Source organism: Phocoena phocoena, chromosome 11 (genome assembly GCF_963924675.1).
Source record: "Phocoena phocoena chromosome 11, mPhoPho1.1, whole genome shotgun sequence".
In the NCBI taxonomy this organism is placed as follows: domain Eukaryota; kingdom Metazoa; phylum Chordata; class Mammalia; order Artiodactyla; family Phocoenidae; genus Phocoena; species Phocoena phocoena.
The window spans coordinates 99,948,174-99,972,646 of record NC_089229.1 but is presented as its reverse complement, the minus strand read 5'-3'; the positions used below and the strand labels follow the sequence as shown (position 1 = coordinate 99,972,646).

The following is a 24,473-nucleotide window of genomic DNA, read 5'->3' as shown; positions in this document are numbered from 1 at the left end:
TACTGTGCAACAAACAAAACCAAAAATGAGGTAGCTTTTTTTGGACAGTGGTATAATACAGGCACAAATATCTAGATCTATGAAGATGAGCCTTTTTTTATATATCAAAATAAAAGTTTTCAATGTATACAATAAAAATACCATTCACATACATGTTAACAGTTTATATGTCTAAATTCTACTTCTTCCTTCTCTTCACGTCAGTGCCTTTCTCTGGGTTTCCTCCATTTCTTTCAATGGCATCATTATTTCCAGAATAGAAACCTTAGTCTTCTTGGATGCTTCTTCTCCCACAATATTTAAGTACTATTATTCTCTAGGAGCTCTTTAAACAATGAGAAATGTTTAAAACAGCTCGTATATAGTTCTGCTGCTAGTACTCCTACTGCCCCTCCAAAAGCCAAAGATCTCTGGTTGGACAAAATGAGATTTTTACCGGCTGGTTACTTCTCAAAATCATTGCTTCTTCCGCATAACAACTGTGACCACCAAAATCCAGATTATCAACACCTCACCTCTTTAAACTTAGACCAATTTAAGACGGGTCTCACTGTTTCTATTCTCTCCAATTTGTATTTTACATTGTGGCCAGCTCAATCATCTGGCTTCATCTAATCATCTGACATTTAACCATTTCCAATCATCTGACATCATTTAACTCACAACACATTACTCAAAGATGGTTAACAGTTCTCCACACCTACAAGATGACCACAGGATCACAGATCTAGAAAGAATCTGAGTTAGAGTCCCAACTTGTTCAAATGAGAAAACTGGAGATCAAAGAGATTAATGCCACGTCAAAGATGGAATTAATTCATTGATTCACTGGCATCTACGAGGTGTCATGTCCAGTCTAGTCTAGTATGTGTAAGACACCTACTAGATTTACTGCATTACCTTCAGCACCTAGAATACAACAAATAGAGCCTATATTCTAGTGGGTAAGGGCCTAGTCAATGGTAAAGCAAAAACCAGAATCCAGATTCAACAATGTCTAGTTCAGTGTTACTTCTAGCCCACATTATAGTGCTTTTAATTTCCTTAATCTGGGGTGAAAAGCCCTCACAAGTCTACTTCTACCTACTTCTCTGCTCCTACCCCCCGCAAATAAGTCCAGCCAAATTAGTTACTTTTTCACTGAATACTTAATGCACATTTTCACAAGAATATTCTTTCTACTGCTCCCTTTTTCAGTCAACTGAGTCCTACCCTTCTTTCAAGGTATACCTCAAATCACACATAGAGAGAAGGCGGCAACTACAAAGTATTTGTATGAATCTTCTGGCATATAAATTATTTACAAGATACCAAGAAACTCAATACTATTATAATTTACTTAAACACAGTAGAAACCATCTCTCTATATCCTATCAGTTTTTATTCTGTAGTCTAATGCTGTGTGAATTATAGATCAACATTCAGTTGGGATAAGTAAAACTAGCTTTTCTGTGAAATACTGAAATAGGGATTTCACAATTGTTTTTCAGCACTGAAAATGTTGGGAATGATACCCAACTGTTTGGTTTAAGATTAATGGTCTGATTAAGACACTTTAATATTAATCAAATCACAGGACAGTAATAGAATGACTTTGAAAATCATGCAAAATGTTCCTAAGATACACCTTATAATACACCAAGTTTTCTCTTATGTGTATAATTTAAATTTATTGGATGGAAATAGGAATAAAATTTATAAAGGAATCATTTCAGCTAATTCCAGTGGATTTAGATCTCTGGGATATCACACACACACAAAAAATCCAACTGCTAAAGAAAAAAATACGAAGTTTTTCCCAACTTTTCAAACCCTATCTATAATTAGGAATCAGCTTCACTTGTTTCTGTAAAAAAGTAGGGTGAAATGCAATCTGTTATATAAAAGCCAAAAGGAATCTCACCCCAACTGCTTTGATTCTGTTTTTCCCAGACAGAATGTTCAAACCTTGCAATCCAAAGGCTAATGGAATCAGTGACAAAGTCAAATTACACAAACAAAGTAATTAAAAATCCCCATTATTTCTAACTTGGTTGTTATGAGGCTGGATTCAGCCAGATTCTTACTGGTATGAACCATTAGTTTACAGGAATTTGAACATACCTTATGATCCCATTGGAAAACAAGCCTCTTCAAACTCCCTACCAAATCCAACTAGCTCTATCCAAGGAAATTAGCTGACCTCATGACTCCCCAAGGCTCATTACTCTCTGGATACGTGAAAGCTTGTGCACTGTTCCAATCTCAAATGCACTATTCTCCATATAAAAAACTGACGCCACTGCTCACCGTAGTTTCTATTCTTTTAACAGCAGACAACAATTGTGCTAAGTACATTACTACTCTTATTTGGATCTTTTCATTGCCAATGGCAGAAAACTTCAAGATAAGTTTTTCTCTTTTGAACAGGGATCATGAACCCTGGTAAACAGGGGCTCAAACCTGTGACACCAATCTTAGACTTATGCTACCCATGTACCCTAAATTTTTTTTCCCTTGAAATCTAGGGAAAAAAGTTTACAAAACAGAAACAGGAAAAGGAAAACATTTTAAGGTTTGTATTAGTGTTATGTTAGAGATGCTTGATTTCTGACCCTACTGTTAGTATTTCTCCTTCATGTCCTTGGGCAGAATGCTTAACCTCTGAATCTATCTTCTCACCTGTAAAATGAAGGTATTATCTACTTATCAAAATACAAAAGATTAAAATAAGATAGTATATGTAAAGCACTTTGCAAGGTGATTGGCAAGAAGCAAGATGATAAATAAATGTGAGCTCATTTTCACTCATTTAAAACTTGGCTTTATTTTAAGTTCATTAAACACATTTTAAACACTGCTATTTGTTGAATGTTGCTAGGTAAAAGAATAGAACAAGAGACAACTTATTTCACTACTAAGCATGTCATAATGATGTTAATGGTAATAATGGCAATGCCTAATAAGTACTGACTGCTAACTGATTTAGGCACTTTTCTCATTTAATCCTCATTACCAGCTTAGGCTCAGAGAAGTTAATTAACTTGCCCAAGGTATCAGCTAGGAAATGACATTGCTGGGATCTGAACTCAAGCAGACCCAACCCCAGAGCCCATTTCCTCCACAGGCAACATTGTGTTTCACTCCCTATAGTTCTGTATTCGTGTATTCATCTCGCAAACACTGACTGAGTGCCTATTACCTGCCAGGCTCTAAGCACTAGGAAAACAGCCAAGAACAACTCAAATAAAACCCCCACAATCCACAGAATTTATATTCTAATTGGGGCTTTAGATAAACACTGTTAGGCTGTGATAAAAACCATGAAGAAAAATTAAACCACAGGGGATAGAAGTAAAGTGTGTGCACACCTAAGACTGTTTTAGATGGATGGGCAGGAAAGGCCTCTCTGAGACCTGAATGAAATGCATGTGCAGAACAATTGACACACAACAGTCCTTTATCAGTGCACCACAGAATATAGTTATTAAGCCAGTACATTACCCATTTACCCCTTCACACTGGCACTTACACAGACAGGTTTAAATGCCCTCAGGTCACAGACTGACACTGTACTAGACATTTATGAATTCAGTACAGAATTTTGACATGAGCAGGGGACCTGGAATCAGAATAACAGAATAACTCTGTTATTTTCTAGATATGTAATCATGGGCTAGCCATCCTGGGCTTCAGATTTTTATTTTAAAGTGTAGACAACAGTAGTAGTAAACCATCCCCAATGAGGTTTGTTGGAAGAATTAAATTACATAATAATGCAAAGTGTTTAATGCAATGTCTGAGACATAGGATGCATATGCTATCATCTGCTATTTACATTGCAGTTGTACCACTGCAAGGCCAGACATGTAGTAGTGAACTGGTCTACAGAGGGAAAAAACCCCTGTCCTTGAGACGCTCAGTTCTCATGGGGGGTGGGGGGGACAACAGTTAATAAACAGTTAATATCAATATAATTATCATTATAGTATATTAATAAGACAGAGGTTGAGTATGATGGAAATACTGAAGGGGCAACAATATTGGCATGACTTTCTTCAAGAATCCTAGGACTTCCCTGGTGGCGCAGTGGTTAAGAATCCGCCTGACAATGCAGGGGACACGGGTTCGAGCCCTGGTCCGGGAAGATCCCACATGCCGTGGAGCAACTAAGCCCATGTGCCACGCTACTGAGCCTGCGCACCACCACTACTGAAGCCCACGCTCCCTAGAGCCTGCACACTGGAACTACTAGAGCCCATGCTCTGCAATAAGAGAAGCCACCACAGTGAGAAGCCCGCACAGCGCAGCAAACAGGAACCCCCGCTCACCGCAACTAGAGAAAGCCCACGTGCACCAACGAAGACCCAACACAACCAAAAAAAAAAAAAACCCTAGAAATATTTCTGGTAAAGAGCTCCAGATGACCAGGGTTACTGGCTCATTCCTTCATACAGATCTGCCTTAGCATCCCTGACACAGGCCAATAAAGCTCTCAATTTAAACCAACTTTCTCAGGAATACTGTCTCTGACTCTCTCAATGAGATCAAAACCCTGTACCTCATTATGTCTATAAAATCCACGTGCTTTACTGTACTTACTACTTCAATGTTTACCTTCCCTACAAGAAGGTGAAAGAACACTGAAGCATATATCTTGTTCACTGCTGTATCCTCAACCTGGCACACAGAAGACACCGAACTAATAGCTGTTAAGTAAGTGAATAATCGTTAAAATAAATTGAAAAGAAACTGAGAACTAGAGTTTATGATTCAACTGACTAGAGTTCTGTGATCTTCAAACCTGAAAAAGTAATCCTAGGCTGTTAAACACTCTTCTTTGTATCCCATTTCTAAGATAGTGCCAAACCCATAGGAGGCCTTGTGAGTCTAGGAGGGGGCAGTTCACTGACTACTATTGGTAAACAGGCGGAGTGTAGTAGATCTGGGATGGAAACCAGGAATCTGGAGTGGCAGGGGGCAGTTTGCATTAGGGAGTTTGATGATCTCTCGATGGATAACCAAACATGTTTCCTTAATAAATGTGCAATTGTTAGGCAGACTAATGCTGACATATCCTTTAAAAAATTAGTTCAATTTACACCCAAAGCAAACTTAAGGGAAAGTACAATACTTCAAGGTGTATTTCAATAGAGTCACCACTAATGCTTATACAAGCATATAAATCATTGTATAATCAAGGTAAACTCCCCACACATTTATCTCAGCACCCAAAACATGAGAAAAACTTCAGAAAATTAAAAAAGGACATAGCCCTTTTTATTCTTCATTGGAAGCCAGAAGATGGGAATGGAGGTTAGTGAAACCAAGACAGAGTTTCCCAGATAAGAAATATAATAACTGAAGTACAGAATAACGGACTGTAGATAATACAGAGCTCAGTTTTCACAGCTGAGAGGAAAAACAAAGAACAAGTAAATGCCTGCAGTATCCTCAGAGACCAAGGGTTCCAAAAGTTCCAACTGACTTAACTCCTCAAGCTTTTTATTCCAGCTTTTCCACAGCTTGACTTACTATTTTGCATTTTTAAAAAGCAACTCTTGAATAGGCAGAAAAAAATGCAATTAAATAGGGTTAGATTTCTAAGTCAACTTGGTTACTTATAATGCTAGTAAAAAGGTTCCATGAACAATGGAACAAAAATTTATTCAAATAATGCTTGATATACAATATTTAGTCTTTTTTTTTAAAATTTAACCAAAAATAAGGTATACAGAACTGGAAGGGACCTGAGGTGATCACTGTTGTAGCTCACAATTCTCAAACTTTAACGTACACACAAATCATCTTTGGATCTTGTAAAATGCTGGTTTTGACTCAATCCATCTGGGATGGGGCCAAAATTTTACATTTTTATAATAACAAGTGTCCTAGGATGCCAATTCTGCTGGTTGTGGGGACTGCACTTTGCACAGCAAAGATCTCAATAGTGATTTGAGAACTGATGGAAGAGCATGTGAATAGATGACTTTTTCAAATGCCTTTCTAGTCCTGGAATTTTGACTCTATTAAAGTTATTGTTTTCTGCTCTAGTTGTACCAAATAGCTTTTCCCATTCTACAAAAATATATTGTATATGTACATATATAAAGTGTATCAGTTTCTACTTGCTACTGTTCAATTCCACGTTAGTAGGATAATTTTAGTATTTCTAAGGTGACCTTATTTTGCAGGATAAACTCAACTGTCCCAAATTGACATAGTGTCTAACTTGACTATATCTGGGATTCCTTTAATTGAATCATTTATTCTTCAAAGTATCACTGAGTGCCTACAATGTGCCATATGCTATGCTACAAACACAAAACTATAAACAAAGATTTAATAAGTCGGGCTCTAGGACAATACCTTTTAAAACACTGTATATTTCATCCTTCCTGTTCCCAATTCCTCTCCAGAGGTGAGGGTGGCTATAGGTTCAAACAGTTTAAACAATGAGAAAAGGAGGAAGAAACTACAGAAATAGAAAGAAATAAAACCTGTTGAACATTAAAAATGTGGTACATTCATACAATGCAATATTATTCAGCTACAAAAAGGACTGAAGTACTGATTCATGCTAAAACATGGATAAACCTTAAAAATGGTTACGCTAAATCAAAGCATAACACAGAAACAAAGTGTAACACGAAAGGCCACATATTTTATGATTCTATTCGTATGAAATGTCCACAACAGGCAAATCAAATCCATAAAGACAGAAAGTAGATTAGTGCTTGCCAGGGGCTGGGTGGAAGAGGAATGTGGAGTGACTGCTAACAGGTGTGGGGTTTCTTTTTTGGGGTGATGGAGTGGCATTAGTGGTGTCGATTGCAGAACACTGTAAATACACTAAAACCCACTGAATTTTACACCTTCAAATGATTTAAATGGAGACTTTCATGGTATGTGAACTTTATCTTAAAAAAGAAAAAAAACACAACCCATTGACAAACTAAAAAAAGGGTAAATACTACACTAAGACTATGGAAACAGTGATATTGGTCTTTCCAGGGTCTATTAAACTAACGCCAAACACTTTTTTCATTTGAGAAGGGGATTTTCTTCTCAACTGAGCTAGAGTTTGCATTTGCAAATAAAGATTCATTTGTTGATTAGACAGTATCTCAAATGCATTATCTTAAAAATCAAATTAATTTGTTTTCTTTACTTTTATCAAATTATTGCTTATATAAACTTTTATCTGATTTTATGGCAGTGCTGTGTCTGACAGTCTGAAGTCAAAGAACACTGCTTTTAGCCCTGAGCCTCCAGTGAGTAGATTTAATCAATAGGGTTTACACTATTTTTCACCTACTCATCCTATACAGTCATTATATTTAACCAGTTAAACATATTTGGTGGGTAAGGTATAAAACAAGGTAGACGGCTTCCCTGGTGGCACAGTGGTTGAGAGTCTGCCTGCCGATGCAGGGGACACAGGTTCGTGCCCCAGTCCGGGAGGATCCCACATGCCGCGGAAGTGCTGGGCCTGTGAGCCATGGCCGCTGATCCTGCGTGTCCGGAGCCTGTGCTCCGCAATGGGAGAGGCCACGACAGTGAGAGGCCCGCGTACCGCAAAAAAAAAAAAAAAAAAAAAAAAAAAAAACAAGGTAGAATTTAATACAGGTCACCCATAAATTCTGCATTAAAAAACAAAACAGGGCTTCCCTGGTGGTGCAGTGGTTGAGAGTCCGCCTGCTGATGCAGGGGACACAGGTTCGTGCCCCAGTCCGGGAAGATCCCACATGCCGCGAAGCGGCTGGTCCCGTGACCCGTGGCTGCTGGGCCTGCGTGTCCGGAGCCTGTGCTCCGCAACGGGAGAGGCCACAACAGTGAGAGGCCCGCGTACAGCAAAAAAAAAAACAAAAAAGAAACAGTCCTACCATATAATTTATAACTTTATTTCTTTAAATAGCAGAGTTATTTTTTAGACTTCATTTTACATAAAGAAACCAAAATTCCATGATCCCTCGAGATATTTTAAGTACCAACCTTTATTTGTTTAGAGAAATAGTCAGGAATTGAATTCACAAGATTAATTAGAGACACCTATCACTAGACAACCCGGTAATGCCTAGGCAGGGTCTCTAACAGCAAAGTACTGTCTGATGGTTCACAACAAAATCTACCAAGTTTCAAAGTAGAAATATTGCAAGACCCACAAAGAAGGCTGGTGGCTGAGAGACAGCAGAGAATGTTTAAATATATGGCTATCTGATGGATACTTCATTCTTCTGGTCTATTCACTATCAAAACATTCAGTACTGCTGGAAGGTAAATAAAAGATATTTGTTAATAAGTCTTTGTGTTTAAAATCCAGAATGATCACCTCAAGCAGTAGTACTGGGTTTAAGATGCTATTTATTCTTAGGCAATAGAAAGAATAAATATGGCCAGTGAAAAATGGGTGTTACATTAAAACCTGTTATGTTTTCGCCACAGAATTAAAGTGATAGTTCTACTCTTAACAGAGAGAAAAGACTGCCCACAAATTATCAGAGCTAATAATTTAAGTAACTACTTGCTCACACTGAGATTCTCCTGCCTACTCCAAGTACAGAGGCTAATAGCATTCTAGTAGAACATTATCACCACTTTTGCAGATTAGAAATTAGTTACAGAACTCTTCAGAGGAGAATTTTTTAAGAAGTTCTGGTGTCATGTGTTTGATTTTTTCTTGAATTTTTGAATTTTATTTACTTTTTTATACAGCAGGTTCTTATTAGTTGTCCATTTTATACATGTTAGTGTATACATGTCAATCCCAATCTCCCAATTCATCCCACCCCACCCTGCCACTTTCCCCCCTTGGTGTCCATACGTTTGCTCTCTACATCTGTGTCTCTATTTCTGTCCTGCAAACCTGTTCATCTGTGCCATTTTTCTAGGTTCCACATATATGTGTTAATATACGATATTTGTTTTTCTCTTTCTGGTGTCATGTGTTTAGAATCGGAGTCAGCAACATTCTCCGTTAAGAGCCAAACAGTACATAATTTAGGATTTTTGAACCACAGAGCCTGTTGCAATTACTCAACTCTGCCACTGTAATATGTGAAAACAGACATAGATAATACAGAAACAAATAAGTGGCTGCGTCATTACTTTCTTCATGGACACTGAAATTTGAATTTCATGTAATTTTCATAGGTCATCACATATTATTCTTCTTTTGGTTTCCCCCTCAACCATTTAGGAATGTGAAAAGAATTCTTAGCTCATGGGCTGTATAAAAATGGGTAGGAGACTGGATTTGGCCCATGGATCATAGTTTGCTAATCCCTGGTTTAGAGTGTGATGGAGTGAAGAAGTTACAGACAGTAAGTTAGTAAATAAATTACACAAACCATTTTACATACAAACTGTAAATTTTATAGTCCTAAAATTTAATGTATTTAACCTCTTAATCAGGTTTAATATTCAGTTTGATCTCCTTAAGAAGATATGTATTTACAAAGGGTATTTTCACATTATTATTTGTTTTCATAAATATTAGGTGGAAAAGAACACGTTAGCTTAATTGAATTCAAATTCATAAAGAAAATCAATCCCTTGTCCATCCACTTTGGCCATCTCTACTTTAACTCCTTATTTCAGTCTATCGGTTATTCCTTCAGATTAGTGCAATAGCCACTTAACTGGGTTTTCAGCTTTTTAGTGTTTCCTCATAAATCCATCCTCCACTCTGCAGCCAAAAAACTCTTTTAAAAATTTAAGTCTGATCTTATGACACCTACCAAGTCTTTTTTTTGGGGGGGGGCAGGGGGCAGGGGCTGCACCTCGTGGCCTGTGGGATCTTAGCTCCCCGACCAGGGACTGAACTCAGGCCCTTGGCAGTGAAGGCACGGAGCCCTAACCACTGGACCGCCAGGGAATTTCTACGACACCTACCAAGTCTTAATAGTGGCTGCAATGGTTCCCCCAGTGCTCAAGTGTAGTCTAAACTTTCACTTTCCTCCCTTATCCCTTGTCTCTTCTTTTTCCTGTTTTCAAACTGTAAACATACAAAGATTTTTCACATGCAACTCTTAGTCTTTCCCTATTTATTTAACATAATTTTCCTAACCTGTCCAAACTCAATTAGGCACTACTTCTATGTGCTTCTGTTACATACCTATCCCTAGAGTAACTGCTTTTATACACTATGGTAACTGTCTGGTTTACTTGTTTGTTCTCCTTTGCCTAGTAATAAGCTCTTGAGAGACAGGTTTGTGTTTTACTTAACTATAATATTCAATACCTAGGATCGAGAAAGAAGTCTGGAACATAATAGAGACTAAATATTTGTTGGATGAACCCATGAACTGTTACGGGTTGAACTGCGTCCCCTGCCCGCGCCCCCGACAAAAGGTATGTTAAAATTCTGATCCTCAGTTTCTCAGAATGTGACCTTATTTGGAAATAGGATCGCTGCAGGTATAATTAGTTAGAATGAGGTCAACCCGGAGCTGGGTGGCCACAGCTCAATCTGACCAGTCCTTATAAGAAGAGGAGACACGAGACACAGACAGATGAGCGGTGAACTCCATGTGATGCTTTCTAGTGTTGTTCCCTTTTGCACGGTTTGATGTTATACAGCTTCTTAGCCTAAGATCACCAGTCAGTTAGGACAAGACTTACACTGGTCACTCGACGGTAGATCTGTGCAGCATTTTGGCACTCGGAGTAAGGGTATTCAGATGTGGCCATCTCAAGCATGCACATCCCAAAAGCATAAACGTCAACGGATTCATCATATTTCTCCTCATACATCTCAGGGGCCATGAACTCTGGGGTACCTTAAATTAAAAGAATGATTCAGACTCAGTGTGAGGAGAAGCTGCGATTCATGGGGAGGGCAACAGCAGAGGGGTTGACCTGTGAGAGAGAAGAAAGTGGAAGGGGGGTAAGAGGTGAGGGAGGAAAAAGAAAAGTAGGTAGGTAGGTGGTGGGGGGAGAGGAAAGAAATCGTCTTAGTCTGTTCCATCAAATATGTTATAGATCTTACACTACAACTCCTTTATAAAAAACTGGCACAGGATCAAGTGTCTATTTATTTACTGTTTCAAATGGATTAGTGTTATACAATATTAAAATAGAGTCTTGCATTAAAGATAAACTGATATAACTCATATTGAAAACAAACGGAAGGAAAAGGTAAGAGACTACCGAGGAATAAAGTAGATATAATGGCATCTACCTGTAAGATAGGATGATGGGATAAAAAAGATCAAAATACTTGTCTGCCCCCTACTGTATGGTAGCTGTAAGGTTAACATTCATATAATAGCTAGTCTCTTGCCATTAACATTCCATCTGATCAGTTTCACTTTTAAGGCAGCTTTTCAGTAAAAAACAGATATTCAATACATTTTTAAAACGGTAAAATAAACTGTAATTGTCTATAAAGGCCACTCACCAGAGCCCTTTTCTTCATACACTTACCACCACCCCCCCTACAGTACACAAACCTACTGCAGTTGTAAGAAGTGTAGTGAGGCACATCCTACAGACACAAACACAAATAATTCGGTCTGCACTTGAGTTCTCAGACTGAATTACGAGCATAGAGTGAGTGTATGATTCCACACACCAGGTTTCCAATGTTTCCAAAGAAATTAAGCCCGAATACCTCAAATTATAGGACATTTCTAAGAACAGGCTTGCACACTATGGTTTAAACAAAAAAAGAAATAAGAAAAAACCCTCTTGGGACAGAGATTAAGATGCCAAAGACAATCAAAGAACTGCTTCCTATAAGGAGGGCAAAAAGGAAATTCATCTTTAAATAACTCTTCCCAGGAACACTATTTTGTAAGGATGTGCAAATTACTGGTGTTCAATGTTTTTCTTATTAAAACATAGGATTCTAGCCCACTTAAAAATGAATGATGCAGGGGACACGGGTTCGTGCCCCGGTCTCGGAGGATCCCACATGCTGTGGAGCGGCTAGGCCCGTGAGCCATGGCTGCTGAGCCTGCGCGTCCGGAGCCTGTGCTCCGCAACGGGAGAGGCCACAACAGTGAGAGGTCGCGTACCGCAAAAAAAAAAAAAAAAAAAAAAAAAATGAATGGCTTGGGCTTCCCTGGTGGCACAGTGGTTGAGAGTCCGCCTGCCGATGCAGGGGACACGGGTTTGTGCCCCGGTCCGGGAGGATCCCACATGCCGCAGAGTGGCTGGGCCCGTGAGCCATGGCCGCTGAGCCTGCGCTCCGCAACGGGAGACGCCACAACAGTGAGAGGCCCGCGTACCGCAAAAAAAAAAAAAAAAAAAAAAGAATGGCTTTCTTGCTGTTGTTATTGTCGTCACCTTTGGGGAGAGTAGAGTGTTTGTGAAGATTTCAAGTTTTCAAATTGTCATACCCTCTTCAGAAAGTGAAAGCTTATAAAATAATCAGCATTAAATTATTTTTCCAGCTACAACTCTCTAACATAACAGTTAAAGGCTGAAAGGACAGACTTGTTGTATAGATCAGTGATTCTCAAGAATGATGATTTGCCCTATAGGGGACATCTAGCAATGTCTAGAGACATTTTTGGTTGTAACAACTGGGGCGAAGTGGGCAAGGGGGCATGCTACTGGCATCCAGTGAGTAGGACCAGGGATGCTGCAAAATCATCTTACAATGAACAGGTCAGTCCTTACAACAAAGAGCTGGCCGACCCGAAGTGTCAATAGTACTGAGGCTGAAAACTGTTTCAGGTATATCTTCTGAAGAGTAGGAGTAAAAAAAAAGTTGATAATGAACCATCATATTTTCACATTTTAAAATAAAGTTTTAATAGGCAGATATTTTTGAATATACATATATCCAACAGACCTCTTCAGAAACTAAATTATATATAAATTCAATTTCTTTTATGGGGAAGTAACATACTTTATCTATTATATAAATAAGTATATGATACTAAGTATCAATGAAATGACTCAGTAAGGTTAACAATTATTACATAATGTTTTGTAGGCAAAGTTCACCTTACTTCTCTTCATATAACTTTACAAAACAACAATGGTCTTCAAGATGATTCTAGAGGCAAAGAAATAGAGAACTCCACATCACTTCCTGGGTTCAAGCTCTGAATTTCTGAAGGTTTATTTCACATAATAAAAGCTCTGACAAGGTCAGGTTTCTAAATAAAAGGAATGTCAGAAAGCCAGTGAGACTGCAAGGTACACCTGAAACATACCTATCACACTCTTGGCAAAAGAAGCCCGCTTCAGGGTTGCCAGACCTAGGTCTCCAATCTTGACTGAGCCTGTAGGGCCAGTGATAAAGATGTTGTCACACTTAAGATCCCGGTGAATAATAGGTGGAGTTCGAGTATGAAGAAACTGAAGTCCTTTAAGAATCTGACGGCACCAGCTTCTCAGAACTTTGATCTTCATCACCTTAAACCTTTTCAGGTACCTAGAAAAGGCAAGGTACACCAAACAGGTTATCAATGATATGCATTTATTACTTTGAAGAATTCCATTAAATTCTAGCATATCTGAGAGGGGAATATCAAGTTCAGAATATTAAGATTCAGTAAGCTTAGGTTAGTGCTACTTTTAGTAAGGTTAAAGGGGAGAGGATAATAAGTAGTTGGCAAGCAAATTCTGATAACAAAGCACAAAAAATAAATTCCTTAAAATTAGATCACTGCTAAAATGATTTAAAAGTTAAGAGGCAGAGTTCGACTTCTGGTAATGGTGAAGCAACTCTTACTGGAGGCAGATATAATTATAAACTCTAGTAAATACACACACACACAACTACTCGAAAGCTCTGGAAAAATCAAAATCAGGCATAAACTGGAAGGGAGTACACACGAGGGAAAAGGGAAAGCACTAGTCTGTGGGGGTCGCTCAAACCTGGACTGAAACCTGGAGCATTATTGGCTGAGGAATGAATACGAGGACAGAGTTCAAGATTACCTCAGGGTCTAGAACAATGCTATTCAACAGAACTTTCTACAATGACAGTCTGTCCAATACAATATTCACTAGACAAATAAGAATATTCTTTTTTTTTTTTTCGGTATGCAGGCCTCTCCCATTGCGGAGCACAGGCTCTGGATGCACAGGCTCAGCGGCCATGGCTCACGGGCCCAGCCACTCCGCAGCATGTGGGATCTTCCCAGACCGGGGCATGAACCCGTGTCCCCTGCATCGGCAGGCAGACTCTCAACCACTGCACCACCAGGGAAACCCAAGAATATTCATATTTAAATGAATTAATTAAAATAAAAAATTTTCATTTCCCAGTTGCACTAGTCACATTTCAAGTGCTCAACAACTGCACTGTAGCAAGTGGCTACCATTTTGGATGGTGCAGATTACGGAACATTTCCATCACCACAGAAAGTTCTCTTGGACAGCAGAGATCTAAAAAGTGAAGGAGGCAGGGTGGGGGGTTGGAGGGTGGGGGTGGTGTGTAATCCCAGAAAGGAGGTACAGGGGCTTCCCTGGTGGCGCAGTGGTTAAGAATCCACCTGCCAATGCAGCGGACACAGTTCAAGCCCTGGTCCAGGAAGATCCCACATGCCGCGAGCAACTAAGCCCATGCGCCACAACTACTGAGCCTGTGCTCTAGAGTCCGTGAGCCACAACTACTGAGCCCACGCACCGTAACTACTGAAGCCCGAGTGTCTAGAGCTGGTGCTCCGCAACAAAAGAAGCCACTGCAATGAGAAGTCCGCACACCGCAACGAAGAGTAGCCCCCTCTCGCCACAACTAGAGAAAGCCCATGTGCAGCAATGAAGACCCAACGCAGCCAAAAGATAAATAAATTTTTTTTAAAAAAGGAGGTACAGGGCTTCCCTGGTGGTGCAGTGGTTGAGAGTCCGCCTGCCGACGCAGGGGACATGGGTTCGTGCCCCGGTCTGGGAAGATCCCACATGCCGCGGAGCGGCTGGGCCCGTGAACCATGGCCGCTGAGCCTGCGCGTCCGGAGCCTGTGCTCCGCAACGAGAGAGGCCATGACAGCGAGAGGCCCGCGTACCGCAAAAAAAAAAAAAAGGGGGGGTGGGGTATAGAAGGGCATCTCCAAATTCTGTATATTCACTCTGCCTAAATCTCTGGCTGACCTCTGAAATATGTGTGTGTGTAGCAGAGTCCAAGCAGCCCAGCTAATGTTAAAAGAACAGGACAGAGATTTCTGATTAACTGAGTTCTGATGCTATTTTATCTGGAAATATTCAGGGAAAAAATGAAGAGCACTGATGGTAAATATAAAAGACTACATTTTCCTATTACTATCTTTATGTTACATATGACTACTAAAAGGAAAATCTGTAACATTGTATTACAGGATCTAAACAATAAATGTAACATATGAAAATTATAGCATAAAGTATAAGTACTAGAAATACATGGGCCTATATTTTTGCAAGTTTCCTTTATTTTATATGAAATTGTACAGTATCAAGCATGTTGTGAAAAGTTAAAGATATAAATGCAGTATCTAAAGCAGCCACTAAAAAAGATAGTTCAAATGCACACACACACACAAGTGGAGTTTAACCAAAAAGCTAATACAGAAACTAATACAAAACCTTAAAAATAAATTAAAAAATGAAATTCTGCCTCACTTGGGTGGGATATGAGGTAATTAAAGAAAACTAATAGTGAAAGTTGGTTTTATGGTTTAAAAAATATATATATAAAAACAGAGTTACTTCTGGAGGGTGAGGAAAGGGCTGCCTGGAAAGGGCTGCCTAGGAAGAGGTTTAAGGGCATGTATTGAGATGATGGAAATGTTCTATATCTTAACGGTTTCAATTACATGAGTGAGGTATCACATTAATAGGACAAAGGGGAAAACAACATGATCATTTCAATTCATGCAGAAAAGGCATCAGACAAAATCCAACACCTTTCCATGATAAAAAAAAATACTCAAACTAAGAATAGTAGAGAATATATTCAACATGATAAAGAGCATTTATGAAAAACCCACAGCTATACTACAGTGGTGAAACACTGAAAGCTTTCCCATTAAGACTGGGAATAAGACAAGAATAACCACTGCTCTTCAGTGTTGTACTAGAAACTCTAGCCAGATTAATTAGGCAAGAAAAAGAAAGGTACCCAAATTGGAAAGGAAGAAGTAAAACTCCCTCTATTTGCAGATAACAAGATCCTATATATAGAAAATTCTAAAGAATACATACAGACATGCACACACAACTAGAGTTAATAAACGAATTCAGCAAAATTGCCAGCGTACAAGATCAACACGCACAAATGAGTTGTTGTACACCCCAACAATTAACAAGCTGAAAAGGAAAGCAAGAAAACAATTCCATTTGCAACAACATCCAAAAGAATAAAATACTTAGGAATAAATTTAACCAAGGAAGTGAAAGATTTATACACCAAAAGCTAGAAAACACTGTTGAAAGAAATTAAAGGGCACCTAAATAAAATGGAGATGGGTTCATGGATTGGAAAACAATATAGTGAAGGTGGCAATATTAGCCAAAGTGACCCACAGATTCGATATATCTACAGATAGATTTGATTATATCTACAGATGCAATCAAAATTCTAGCAGCCTTTTTGCAGAAATGGAAAGCTAATCCTCAGGTTCATACGGAGTTATGAGGGGCCCCAAATAGCCAAAACAATACCAAAAAAGAAGAACAAAATTGGAGAACTCATTTTTTCCAATTTCAAAACATATCACAAAGCTAGGTTTTGTAGTATTAAAACAGTATGGTACTAGCATAAGGATAGATTCCACATAGAACAGTGGAATAGTATGGAGGGTCCAGAAATAAACCCATGCATCTATGGTTAAATGATTTTTGACAGGGGTGTCAAGATCATTCAACAGGGAAAGAATAGTCTCTTCAACAAATGGTGCTGGGACACTGGATATCCACATGCAACAGAATGGAGTTGGATCCCACACCTCACACATACACAAATGTTAACTCAAAAAATGGAATGATCTAAATAAAAGAGCTAAGCCTATAAAACTCTTAGAAGAAAAGTTAGGGGTAAATCTGCATGGCCTTGGTTTCGGCAATGGATTCTTAGATATAACCCTAAAGGCACAAGCAACTAGGGAAAAAAAACAGATAAACTGGACTTAATCAAAATTTAAAACTTTGTGCATCACATGACGTCATTAAGGAGTGAAAAGAATATATAGAATGGGAAAAATATATTTGCAAATCATGTACCTGATAAGGGTTTAGCTTACAGAATATATAAAGAACTCTTACAACTCAACAAAAAGACAAACAACCCAATTTAAAAATGGACAAAGTGGGCAGAGTTGAACAGACATTTCTCCAAAGATGTATAACATGCACATGATAAGATGCTCAACATCATTACTCTCTAGGGAAATGCAAATCAAATGAGATACCATGTCACAGCCAGCAAGACGGCTATTAAAAAACCAAAAACAAACAAACAAAAAAACCAAGTGTTGGCAAGAATATGGAAAAATTGGAACCCTTATTCATTGCTAGTGGGAATGTAAAATGGTTCAGCCATTGTGGAAAACAGTTTGGTGGTTCCTCAAAAAGTTAAACACAGAATTACCATATGACTCAGCAATTCTACTCAAAGGTATATATGTATCTAAAAGGCATGAAAACAGGTACTCAAATAAGCACTTGTACACAAATGTTCATGGTGGAAACAGCCCAAATGTCTATCAATAAGTGAGTGGATAAACAAATTGTGGTATATCCACGGAATATTATTTAGTCATAAAAAGGAACGAAGTACAGATACATGCTACAACATGAACCCTGAAAACATGGTAAGTGAAAGTAGCCAAACACAAATTTTATATTCCATTTATATGAAATACCTTGATCAGATAAATCCTTAGAGACAGAAAATAGTTGGTGGTTGCCAAAGGCTAGTGCAAAGGAAGAAAGGGGAATTGTTTAATGGGTTTTAGTTTTGCAAGATTAAGAATACTCAAGATTGGTTACACAGCAACATGAATATATTTAACTAAACTATACACTTAAAAATGATTAAGGGCTTCCCTGGTGGCACAGTGGTTAAGAATCCGCCTGCCAACGCAGGGGACACGGGTTCGAGCCCTGGTCTGGGATGATCCCACACGCTGCGGAGCAACTAAGCCCGTGTGCCACAACTACTGAGCCTGCATGCCACAGCTACTGAAGCCCGCGCACCTAGAGCTGGTGCTCCGCAACAAGAGAAGCCACGGCAATGAGAAGTCTGCACACTGCCAAGAAGAGTAGCCCTCACTCACTACAACTAGAGAAAGCCCGCACGCAGCAACAAAGACCCAACACAGCCAAAAATAAGAATAAATAAAATAAATTTTTAAAAAAAATGATTAAGGTGGTAAGTTTTATATGTTTTTACCAGAGTTAAAAAAAAAATGCCCATCTATAAATCCTAGAGATCAGCTAGTCCACTTATTTTACACATGGAGAACTGAGGGCCAGAGAAGGGGATCTACTTGCCCTAAATCACAGCTGGTCAAAGTCAGAGCAGAGAGCAGACACCTACTCTAAGTCTAGTACTTTCTACTTTACCTCTTGCTGCTTTTGCTTTGAGGCTCAGAAACTGAAACAGACAATGATGGGGAAAAAAGAACTTTAAACTTAAAAGAAAATGGTTAGAAACTTAGATCATGTGCAATTAAAGAGAAAATATACTACGTGGGAAGGGTAATGGGGAGTAACTGCTTAATCGGTATGGGGTGTTCTTTTAAGGTGATGAAAATGTTTACGAAGTTGACAGATGTGGTTACACAACATTGTAAATGTAATAAATGTCACTGAACTGTACACTTTAAAAAGGTTAATTTTATGTTATATGAATTTCATCAAAAATTTAAAAAAAAAACTAACTTTATTTCTATCTACTGACAGACTACTGACAACCCACTAAGTATTCAAACCAGAAAAAGAATCTCAAGATGCAGATATACAAACAACTACTACCACAGAATTTTCCTTAATTCATTCAAATATTTATCAAGTTTCAGGCACAGTGCTAGGGAGCACAGTCTAGGAAAAGAAACAGGCATGTGAATAACAAGAAGCGTGGACGACTAGCATAAAGATGCTGCCATAAATATTAGAAAAGTTGGATGGGAAAATTAGAATGTGGAGGAGGGAAATAATCTGTTGGCTTTTCAACATGTTAACTTTGAGCATCCAAGAGCATCCGCGATTCTCTACATCCAGGAAATACAAGACTATGTGTCAAAGATCTGAGATTAATCAGCTCAGTAGCATTAACTACAGAAGGTTATAAAGAATAAATACACACTACAGAGACAATTTTTCACAATCCAATTCTTCCACAAAAAATTTACACCATAAAAGTTACTCTAGTTTCCTCTCTGAGTACAAATAGATACTCTAAGAGACATGGGACTCCAAAGGCATACAGGGAATTTCTGCATTTGACCTATCCATATTCCTGAAAGGGATGATAGGTCTAGATGTTTTGGCTTCAATTTCTGATGCTTTGGGAATTGAAATTATCTAGTGATAAATGTCACAATACAATTTGTATTTGATACAATATGTGAATAGTTGTAGCAAAAACTGCCCAATATGAGGTGAGAAAATAAATGGGTAAAGCTTGTCAATAAGCTTCAATTTCATCTTAACCACTAGAGGGCCACCTTGTCATTTGATTTCTGATCTCTTAGCCACTCAATTTTAGAAATGCCAATCACCGTAACTTAAAGCAACTAGGTTTATTCTGCAACAACTTCTCATTTAAATACTTACCAATACATAATTATCAAACCATTTTATACACCAGAGGACCTTGTGGGCAGGAAAATGTGCTCATATACTAACATTTGGAGCAACTATTCATTCCCTCCTTAGTATACCGGGCAACAACAGAAGAACTGATAAGGCCTGAAATAAGAAAATTCAAGTTCTCTCATACTTCTTGGTCAGCTTTTACAATATTGATGAACTTACGTTTTAAGTGTTCCAGATGTCATAAGTTCAGTCACCAAAACGATGCACTTCTTTCCCTTTACTGTGGATTCCCAGGAATCATAGAATCGGACAATATTGGGATGCTGAAGACCCTTTAACATTTCAGCCTCTTCTTTAAATCTCTGCCTCTCAGACTTTGTTAACTTTCGATCCTAAAATCAAAAAGCAAGACAGAATACAGTTCAAGATTGGGAGTTTGGGATTGACATGTACACACTACTATATTTAAGACAAATAACCAACAAGGACCTACTGTACAGTACAGGGAACTCTTGCTCAATATTGTGTAATAACCTAAAAGGGAAAAGAATTTGAAAAAGAATAGATACATGTATATGTATAAGTGAATCACTGTGCTGTACACCTAAAACAAAAACAAAGGAAAAAACAGACAGAATATGCTTTTAAGATAATAAAACACCAAGTCACATAAGTTACACTTAGATGCTAAACATGTACTAAATTATAATGACCAATACTGTTGAAATAAAACATCCTAACACTGGAGTTACTAATAATTAATAATTTCATCAGCCTGTTATATGAGTGTGAGAACAGGCTAAAGTGTATTTAAGAAAACTCTTGATTATAAAGTCATGCTTGAGGGATTTCCCTGGTGGCGTAGTGGTTAAGAATCCACCTGCCAATGCAGGGGACACAGGTTCAAGCCCTGGTCCGGGAAGATCCCACATCCTGTGGAGCGACTAAGCCTGTGCGCCACAGCTACTAGCCCGCAGGCCACCACTACTGAAGCCCGCACACCTGGAGCCCGTGCTCTGCAACAAGAGAAGCCACCGCAATGAGAAGCCCTGAGAAGCACGCGCACCACAACGAAGAGCAGCCCCTGCTCACCACAACTAGAGAAAGCCTGTGTGCAACAATGAAGACCTAATGCAGCCAAAAAATAAATAAATTACTTAATAAAGTCATGCTTGAGATTATTTTAGTATTTTTACTGTTAATATGTGCTTCAGATACACATGTTTTAGGTGCAGTTAATTTACCACTTCCAAAGTAAGTCACCTATTGACAGAGACATGCAATTTAATAATGGAACAAGTATGGGTTTTGGAAGTGGTGAGATCTAAATATAAATTCTGTCTTGGCTTCAACTAAAATTTCCTTCATGAATAAAGTCAAGTCCTCCGTATTCATGAGTTTGCATACCCAGATTCAGCCAACTGCAAGTAAAAAATGGGCTGGTGTGTGTGTTGGGGGGATGAGAAAATTCCAAAAAGCAAAACTTGAATAGTCTGCCCACATGCTGGCTACTATTTACATAGCATTTACATTGTATTAGCTATTATAAGTAATCTAGAGATGATTTAAAAGTATATGGGAAGATATGCAAATACTGTGCCATTTTATAAAAGGGACTTGAGCACCCACAGGGGTGGAGGGTGGGGTCCTGGAACCAATTCCCACCACCCCCCGGGATACTGAGGGATGACTGTGTATACCTTCACCTCATAGGACTCTTCTAAGAATTAAATAATCTACTAGGTAGATTTAATTTAATTTAGTCTACTAGGTAGATTTATTTAAAGTGCCTGGCACTTCATAAGTTAATTCACTTCTTATCTGAGATAACTGGAGAAAAGCACTTAATCTGCTGTTCTTCCCTTAACAGAGTCCCATACACACAAACTCTGTACTGTCCTGTAAATTAAAATTGAAACTGTCATATAATATTCTATCAAAGCACATAAGTATTTTAACGAAATAGTCCAGGCATACAATAACATAATGTGTCTATGATACAGTTAAATAATTAAACATTAAAGACATAATTTAAACCTTCCTATGTAACTAGATGGCCTTTCCCATCACTACTCCTCACCCTTGAAAAGCAACCACTACCCTGATCAGATATACCATTCCCATATGGGTTTTTACACTTTAGGTGAAAGGTTAAGATTTCATAAAAAGAAGTTATAGAGCATGTACTATTTGGAAGGTGGCTACTTTCCATTCAACATTGTTTGAGCTCACCCATGATGGTACAAGGAGACATTACAAGATATCTACCATATTACTGTTAACTCCATTCATTATCACTGCTATGCAGTTATCCACTGACTGAATACACCACAATTTATATATAATCTCCTACTGATCAATCTTTAGGCGCTTCCCCATTTTTTTGCTATTACAATATGGCAAAGGTTTTGCAGTGTTAATCTCTAGGATGCAGGCTCTTATCTTGGAGTCTATAAACCCCTTTAAGGCAGGTTTGTGAACATGTGTGAAAACAAAAATATATCTTTATTTTTCATTAACCTTGAATTGAAACTTAATATTTCCTTGAATGAATGTATGTACCTAATAGCATTCAGCAGTACCTGTGATTTGTCACCAACAGACCTAGGTACTTTCATATCACGTAACAGTGGTTGCAGATTATCTCAAAATACCACGCTAGGCATTACTTTGAAATTATGATAGCTATTAGATCTTCCAGTAGATCTTATTAATATACATTAATAATGCATACTATATCATAAATTTAAAAGTTCTAATAACTATTTTAATATAATTTGTTTCCAATATAATCCTATGTATTTTACTATATGGACTTAAAACAAAACATTTTTCTAGCCTTCACTAGCCTTCTGGGGCACAAAAAAAAGAGGAAGTACACCTATTAGGATATATAGCTAGCGGTAGAAGTGCATAGGGAATAGGCATCTTCAGTCTTCATAGGTATCAACAAATTGCTTTTCAAAGGGACTGTGCCAAGTGAGTTTCCCAACAGCTTTGTATGAAGGTTCCCACTAGAGTACATGGTCACTAGCAACTGGTATTATCAGACATTAACTTTTGTCAATTTGATGGGTGTAAGTCATGTTCTATAGTTTAATTTACCTTTTCAGAGTCACTAAAAAGTGTGAGAAACTTTGTTTTCTTTGCAGACTACTTAAGACCCCTCTTCTGCAAGGAACTGATGCTTTATCTTACTTGTAGCAGTTCTTAATAGATTATGGATGCTAATCCTTTATTGGTTTTATGAGTTACAAATACCTTTTCTCAATTTGTGGTTTGTATTTTCACCTTGTGTATAATATCTTGATTTACAGATGTTTTTATTTCACTGTATTTCAATTCATCTATCTTTTACTTTATGGTAGGTGGATTTTATGTCTTCAGTAATTTTTCCAGACACTAAGGTCATAAATATTTTTCTTTTCCTTTTTAAAATATAAATGTGTTTTGTTTGCCACATCTGGGAATTGTTGAGGAATTTATTTGGTTGGGTAAAAGAAGGGCTGACTGTTATTTCTGTTCTGTATCAGCCAATGGCCCCAATATCATTTAATGAACAATCCATCCTTTCCATAGAAGTACAGTTCTGTCTCTGGATTCTACACTCTATTCCATGGTCTGTCTAGTCCTGCGCTAATACCTCACTTTCTTAATTGCTATCACTCTTGCATGATAGTTTAGATGGGTGTAGAATTCTAGGTTGGTTTTCTTTCAGCACTTTCAGGATACTGTTTCATGGTACTCTGGCGTCTACTGTAGCCCTCAGTATACATGTCCTCCTTTGTAGGTTATCTGTATTTTCTCTCTGGTTACTCTAAAGACTTTAAAAAAAAATTGTGCTCTGCTCATTCACTACCATGCATCTAAGTTTTATTTTATACATAATGGGGCTAATTGTGCTTTTTAAGCCCAAAGTTTCAGGTATTTGTCTTCGCATCAGGAAAATTCTCAACGATTACCTTTTTGATTACTGCCTCCTTCCATTCTCCATTCTCTTGTAAGATTTTCTACGTATGTCTGTATGTGTTATGTGTAAGGGTGTGTGTGTGTGGAACCTTACTCGATCCTTCATATCTTTTAACTTCTCTCTCATTTTCCATTTCTTTCTCTCTGCTGCCTTCTGGGCAGTGTTCTCAGATCTACCTTCTTGTTCATGAATTCTCTCAAGTTATTACCATGTCTAACCTGCTTATTACCTTAAAATTTTTTTTTAATTAATCAAACTTTAAAGTCTAAAGGAGGCAGAGATGCAAAGGACATGTGGCAAGGTCTCAGTCCCTGCTCCAGAAATAAGAGATGAACACAAACTAGACACTTGCAACTAGCCATACAAGTCTTCAAGGGCTGGGTATACTGGTGAGTCAGACATGTATTTGGACATCCATACAGAAAATAAAACGAGGTCAAGCAGTCAGTCTGTCACCAAAAGTACCCACCAGAGGGTCTGATAAAGGGAATTCAGTCACTACTTCAGTCCCTACTTTCCCAGCTAGCATCAAAAACAAAGCAAGGTGGGAAAAAGGGGAAAAAAAGAAAAAAAGTTGGGCACTAACTAAAGACTTCAGTGGAGAACGAATTCTCCTGCCACTTCTCTAGGCCCAATGCCTGGGGGAGGGATTTGTCCCCACTCAGTGGTAACCCCACACATGGGGTTTTGAATGAGAAATGATAACTGGCAGCTCAATTTGCAATGATCCCCACCAACCTCCACCCCATCCCTGCTTCATGAACAGACAGGTTTTCCCAGCATCCTCCTTGGAATTTCCTCCCTCTAAGGGTTCATCTCCAAAATTATTTCC

The 24,473-nt window shown here is 38.3% G+C and overlaps 1 protein-coding gene across 3 annotated transcripts in view; it reads right to left on the bottom strand.

Annotated features, from left to right (window-relative positions):
- WNK1 (WNK lysine deficient protein kinase 1) overlaps positions 1-24,473 on the bottom strand; it is a 132,953-nt gene that overhangs the window by 51,368 nt on the left and 57,112 nt on the right. For all 3 annotated transcript variants that reach the window (XM_065888287.1, XM_065888288.1, XM_065888289.1), the window contains exons 2-4: positions 19,891-20,063; positions 13,149-13,369; positions 10,603-10,760 (exon numbers count right to left, since the gene is read on the bottom strand). In XM_065888287.1, the coding sequence (XP_065744359.1) occupies positions 10,603-10,760; positions 13,149-13,369; positions 19,891-20,063 (552 nt within the window). The remainder of the gene's footprint in view (positions 1-10,602; positions 10,761-13,148; positions 13,370-19,890; positions 20,064-24,473) is intronic.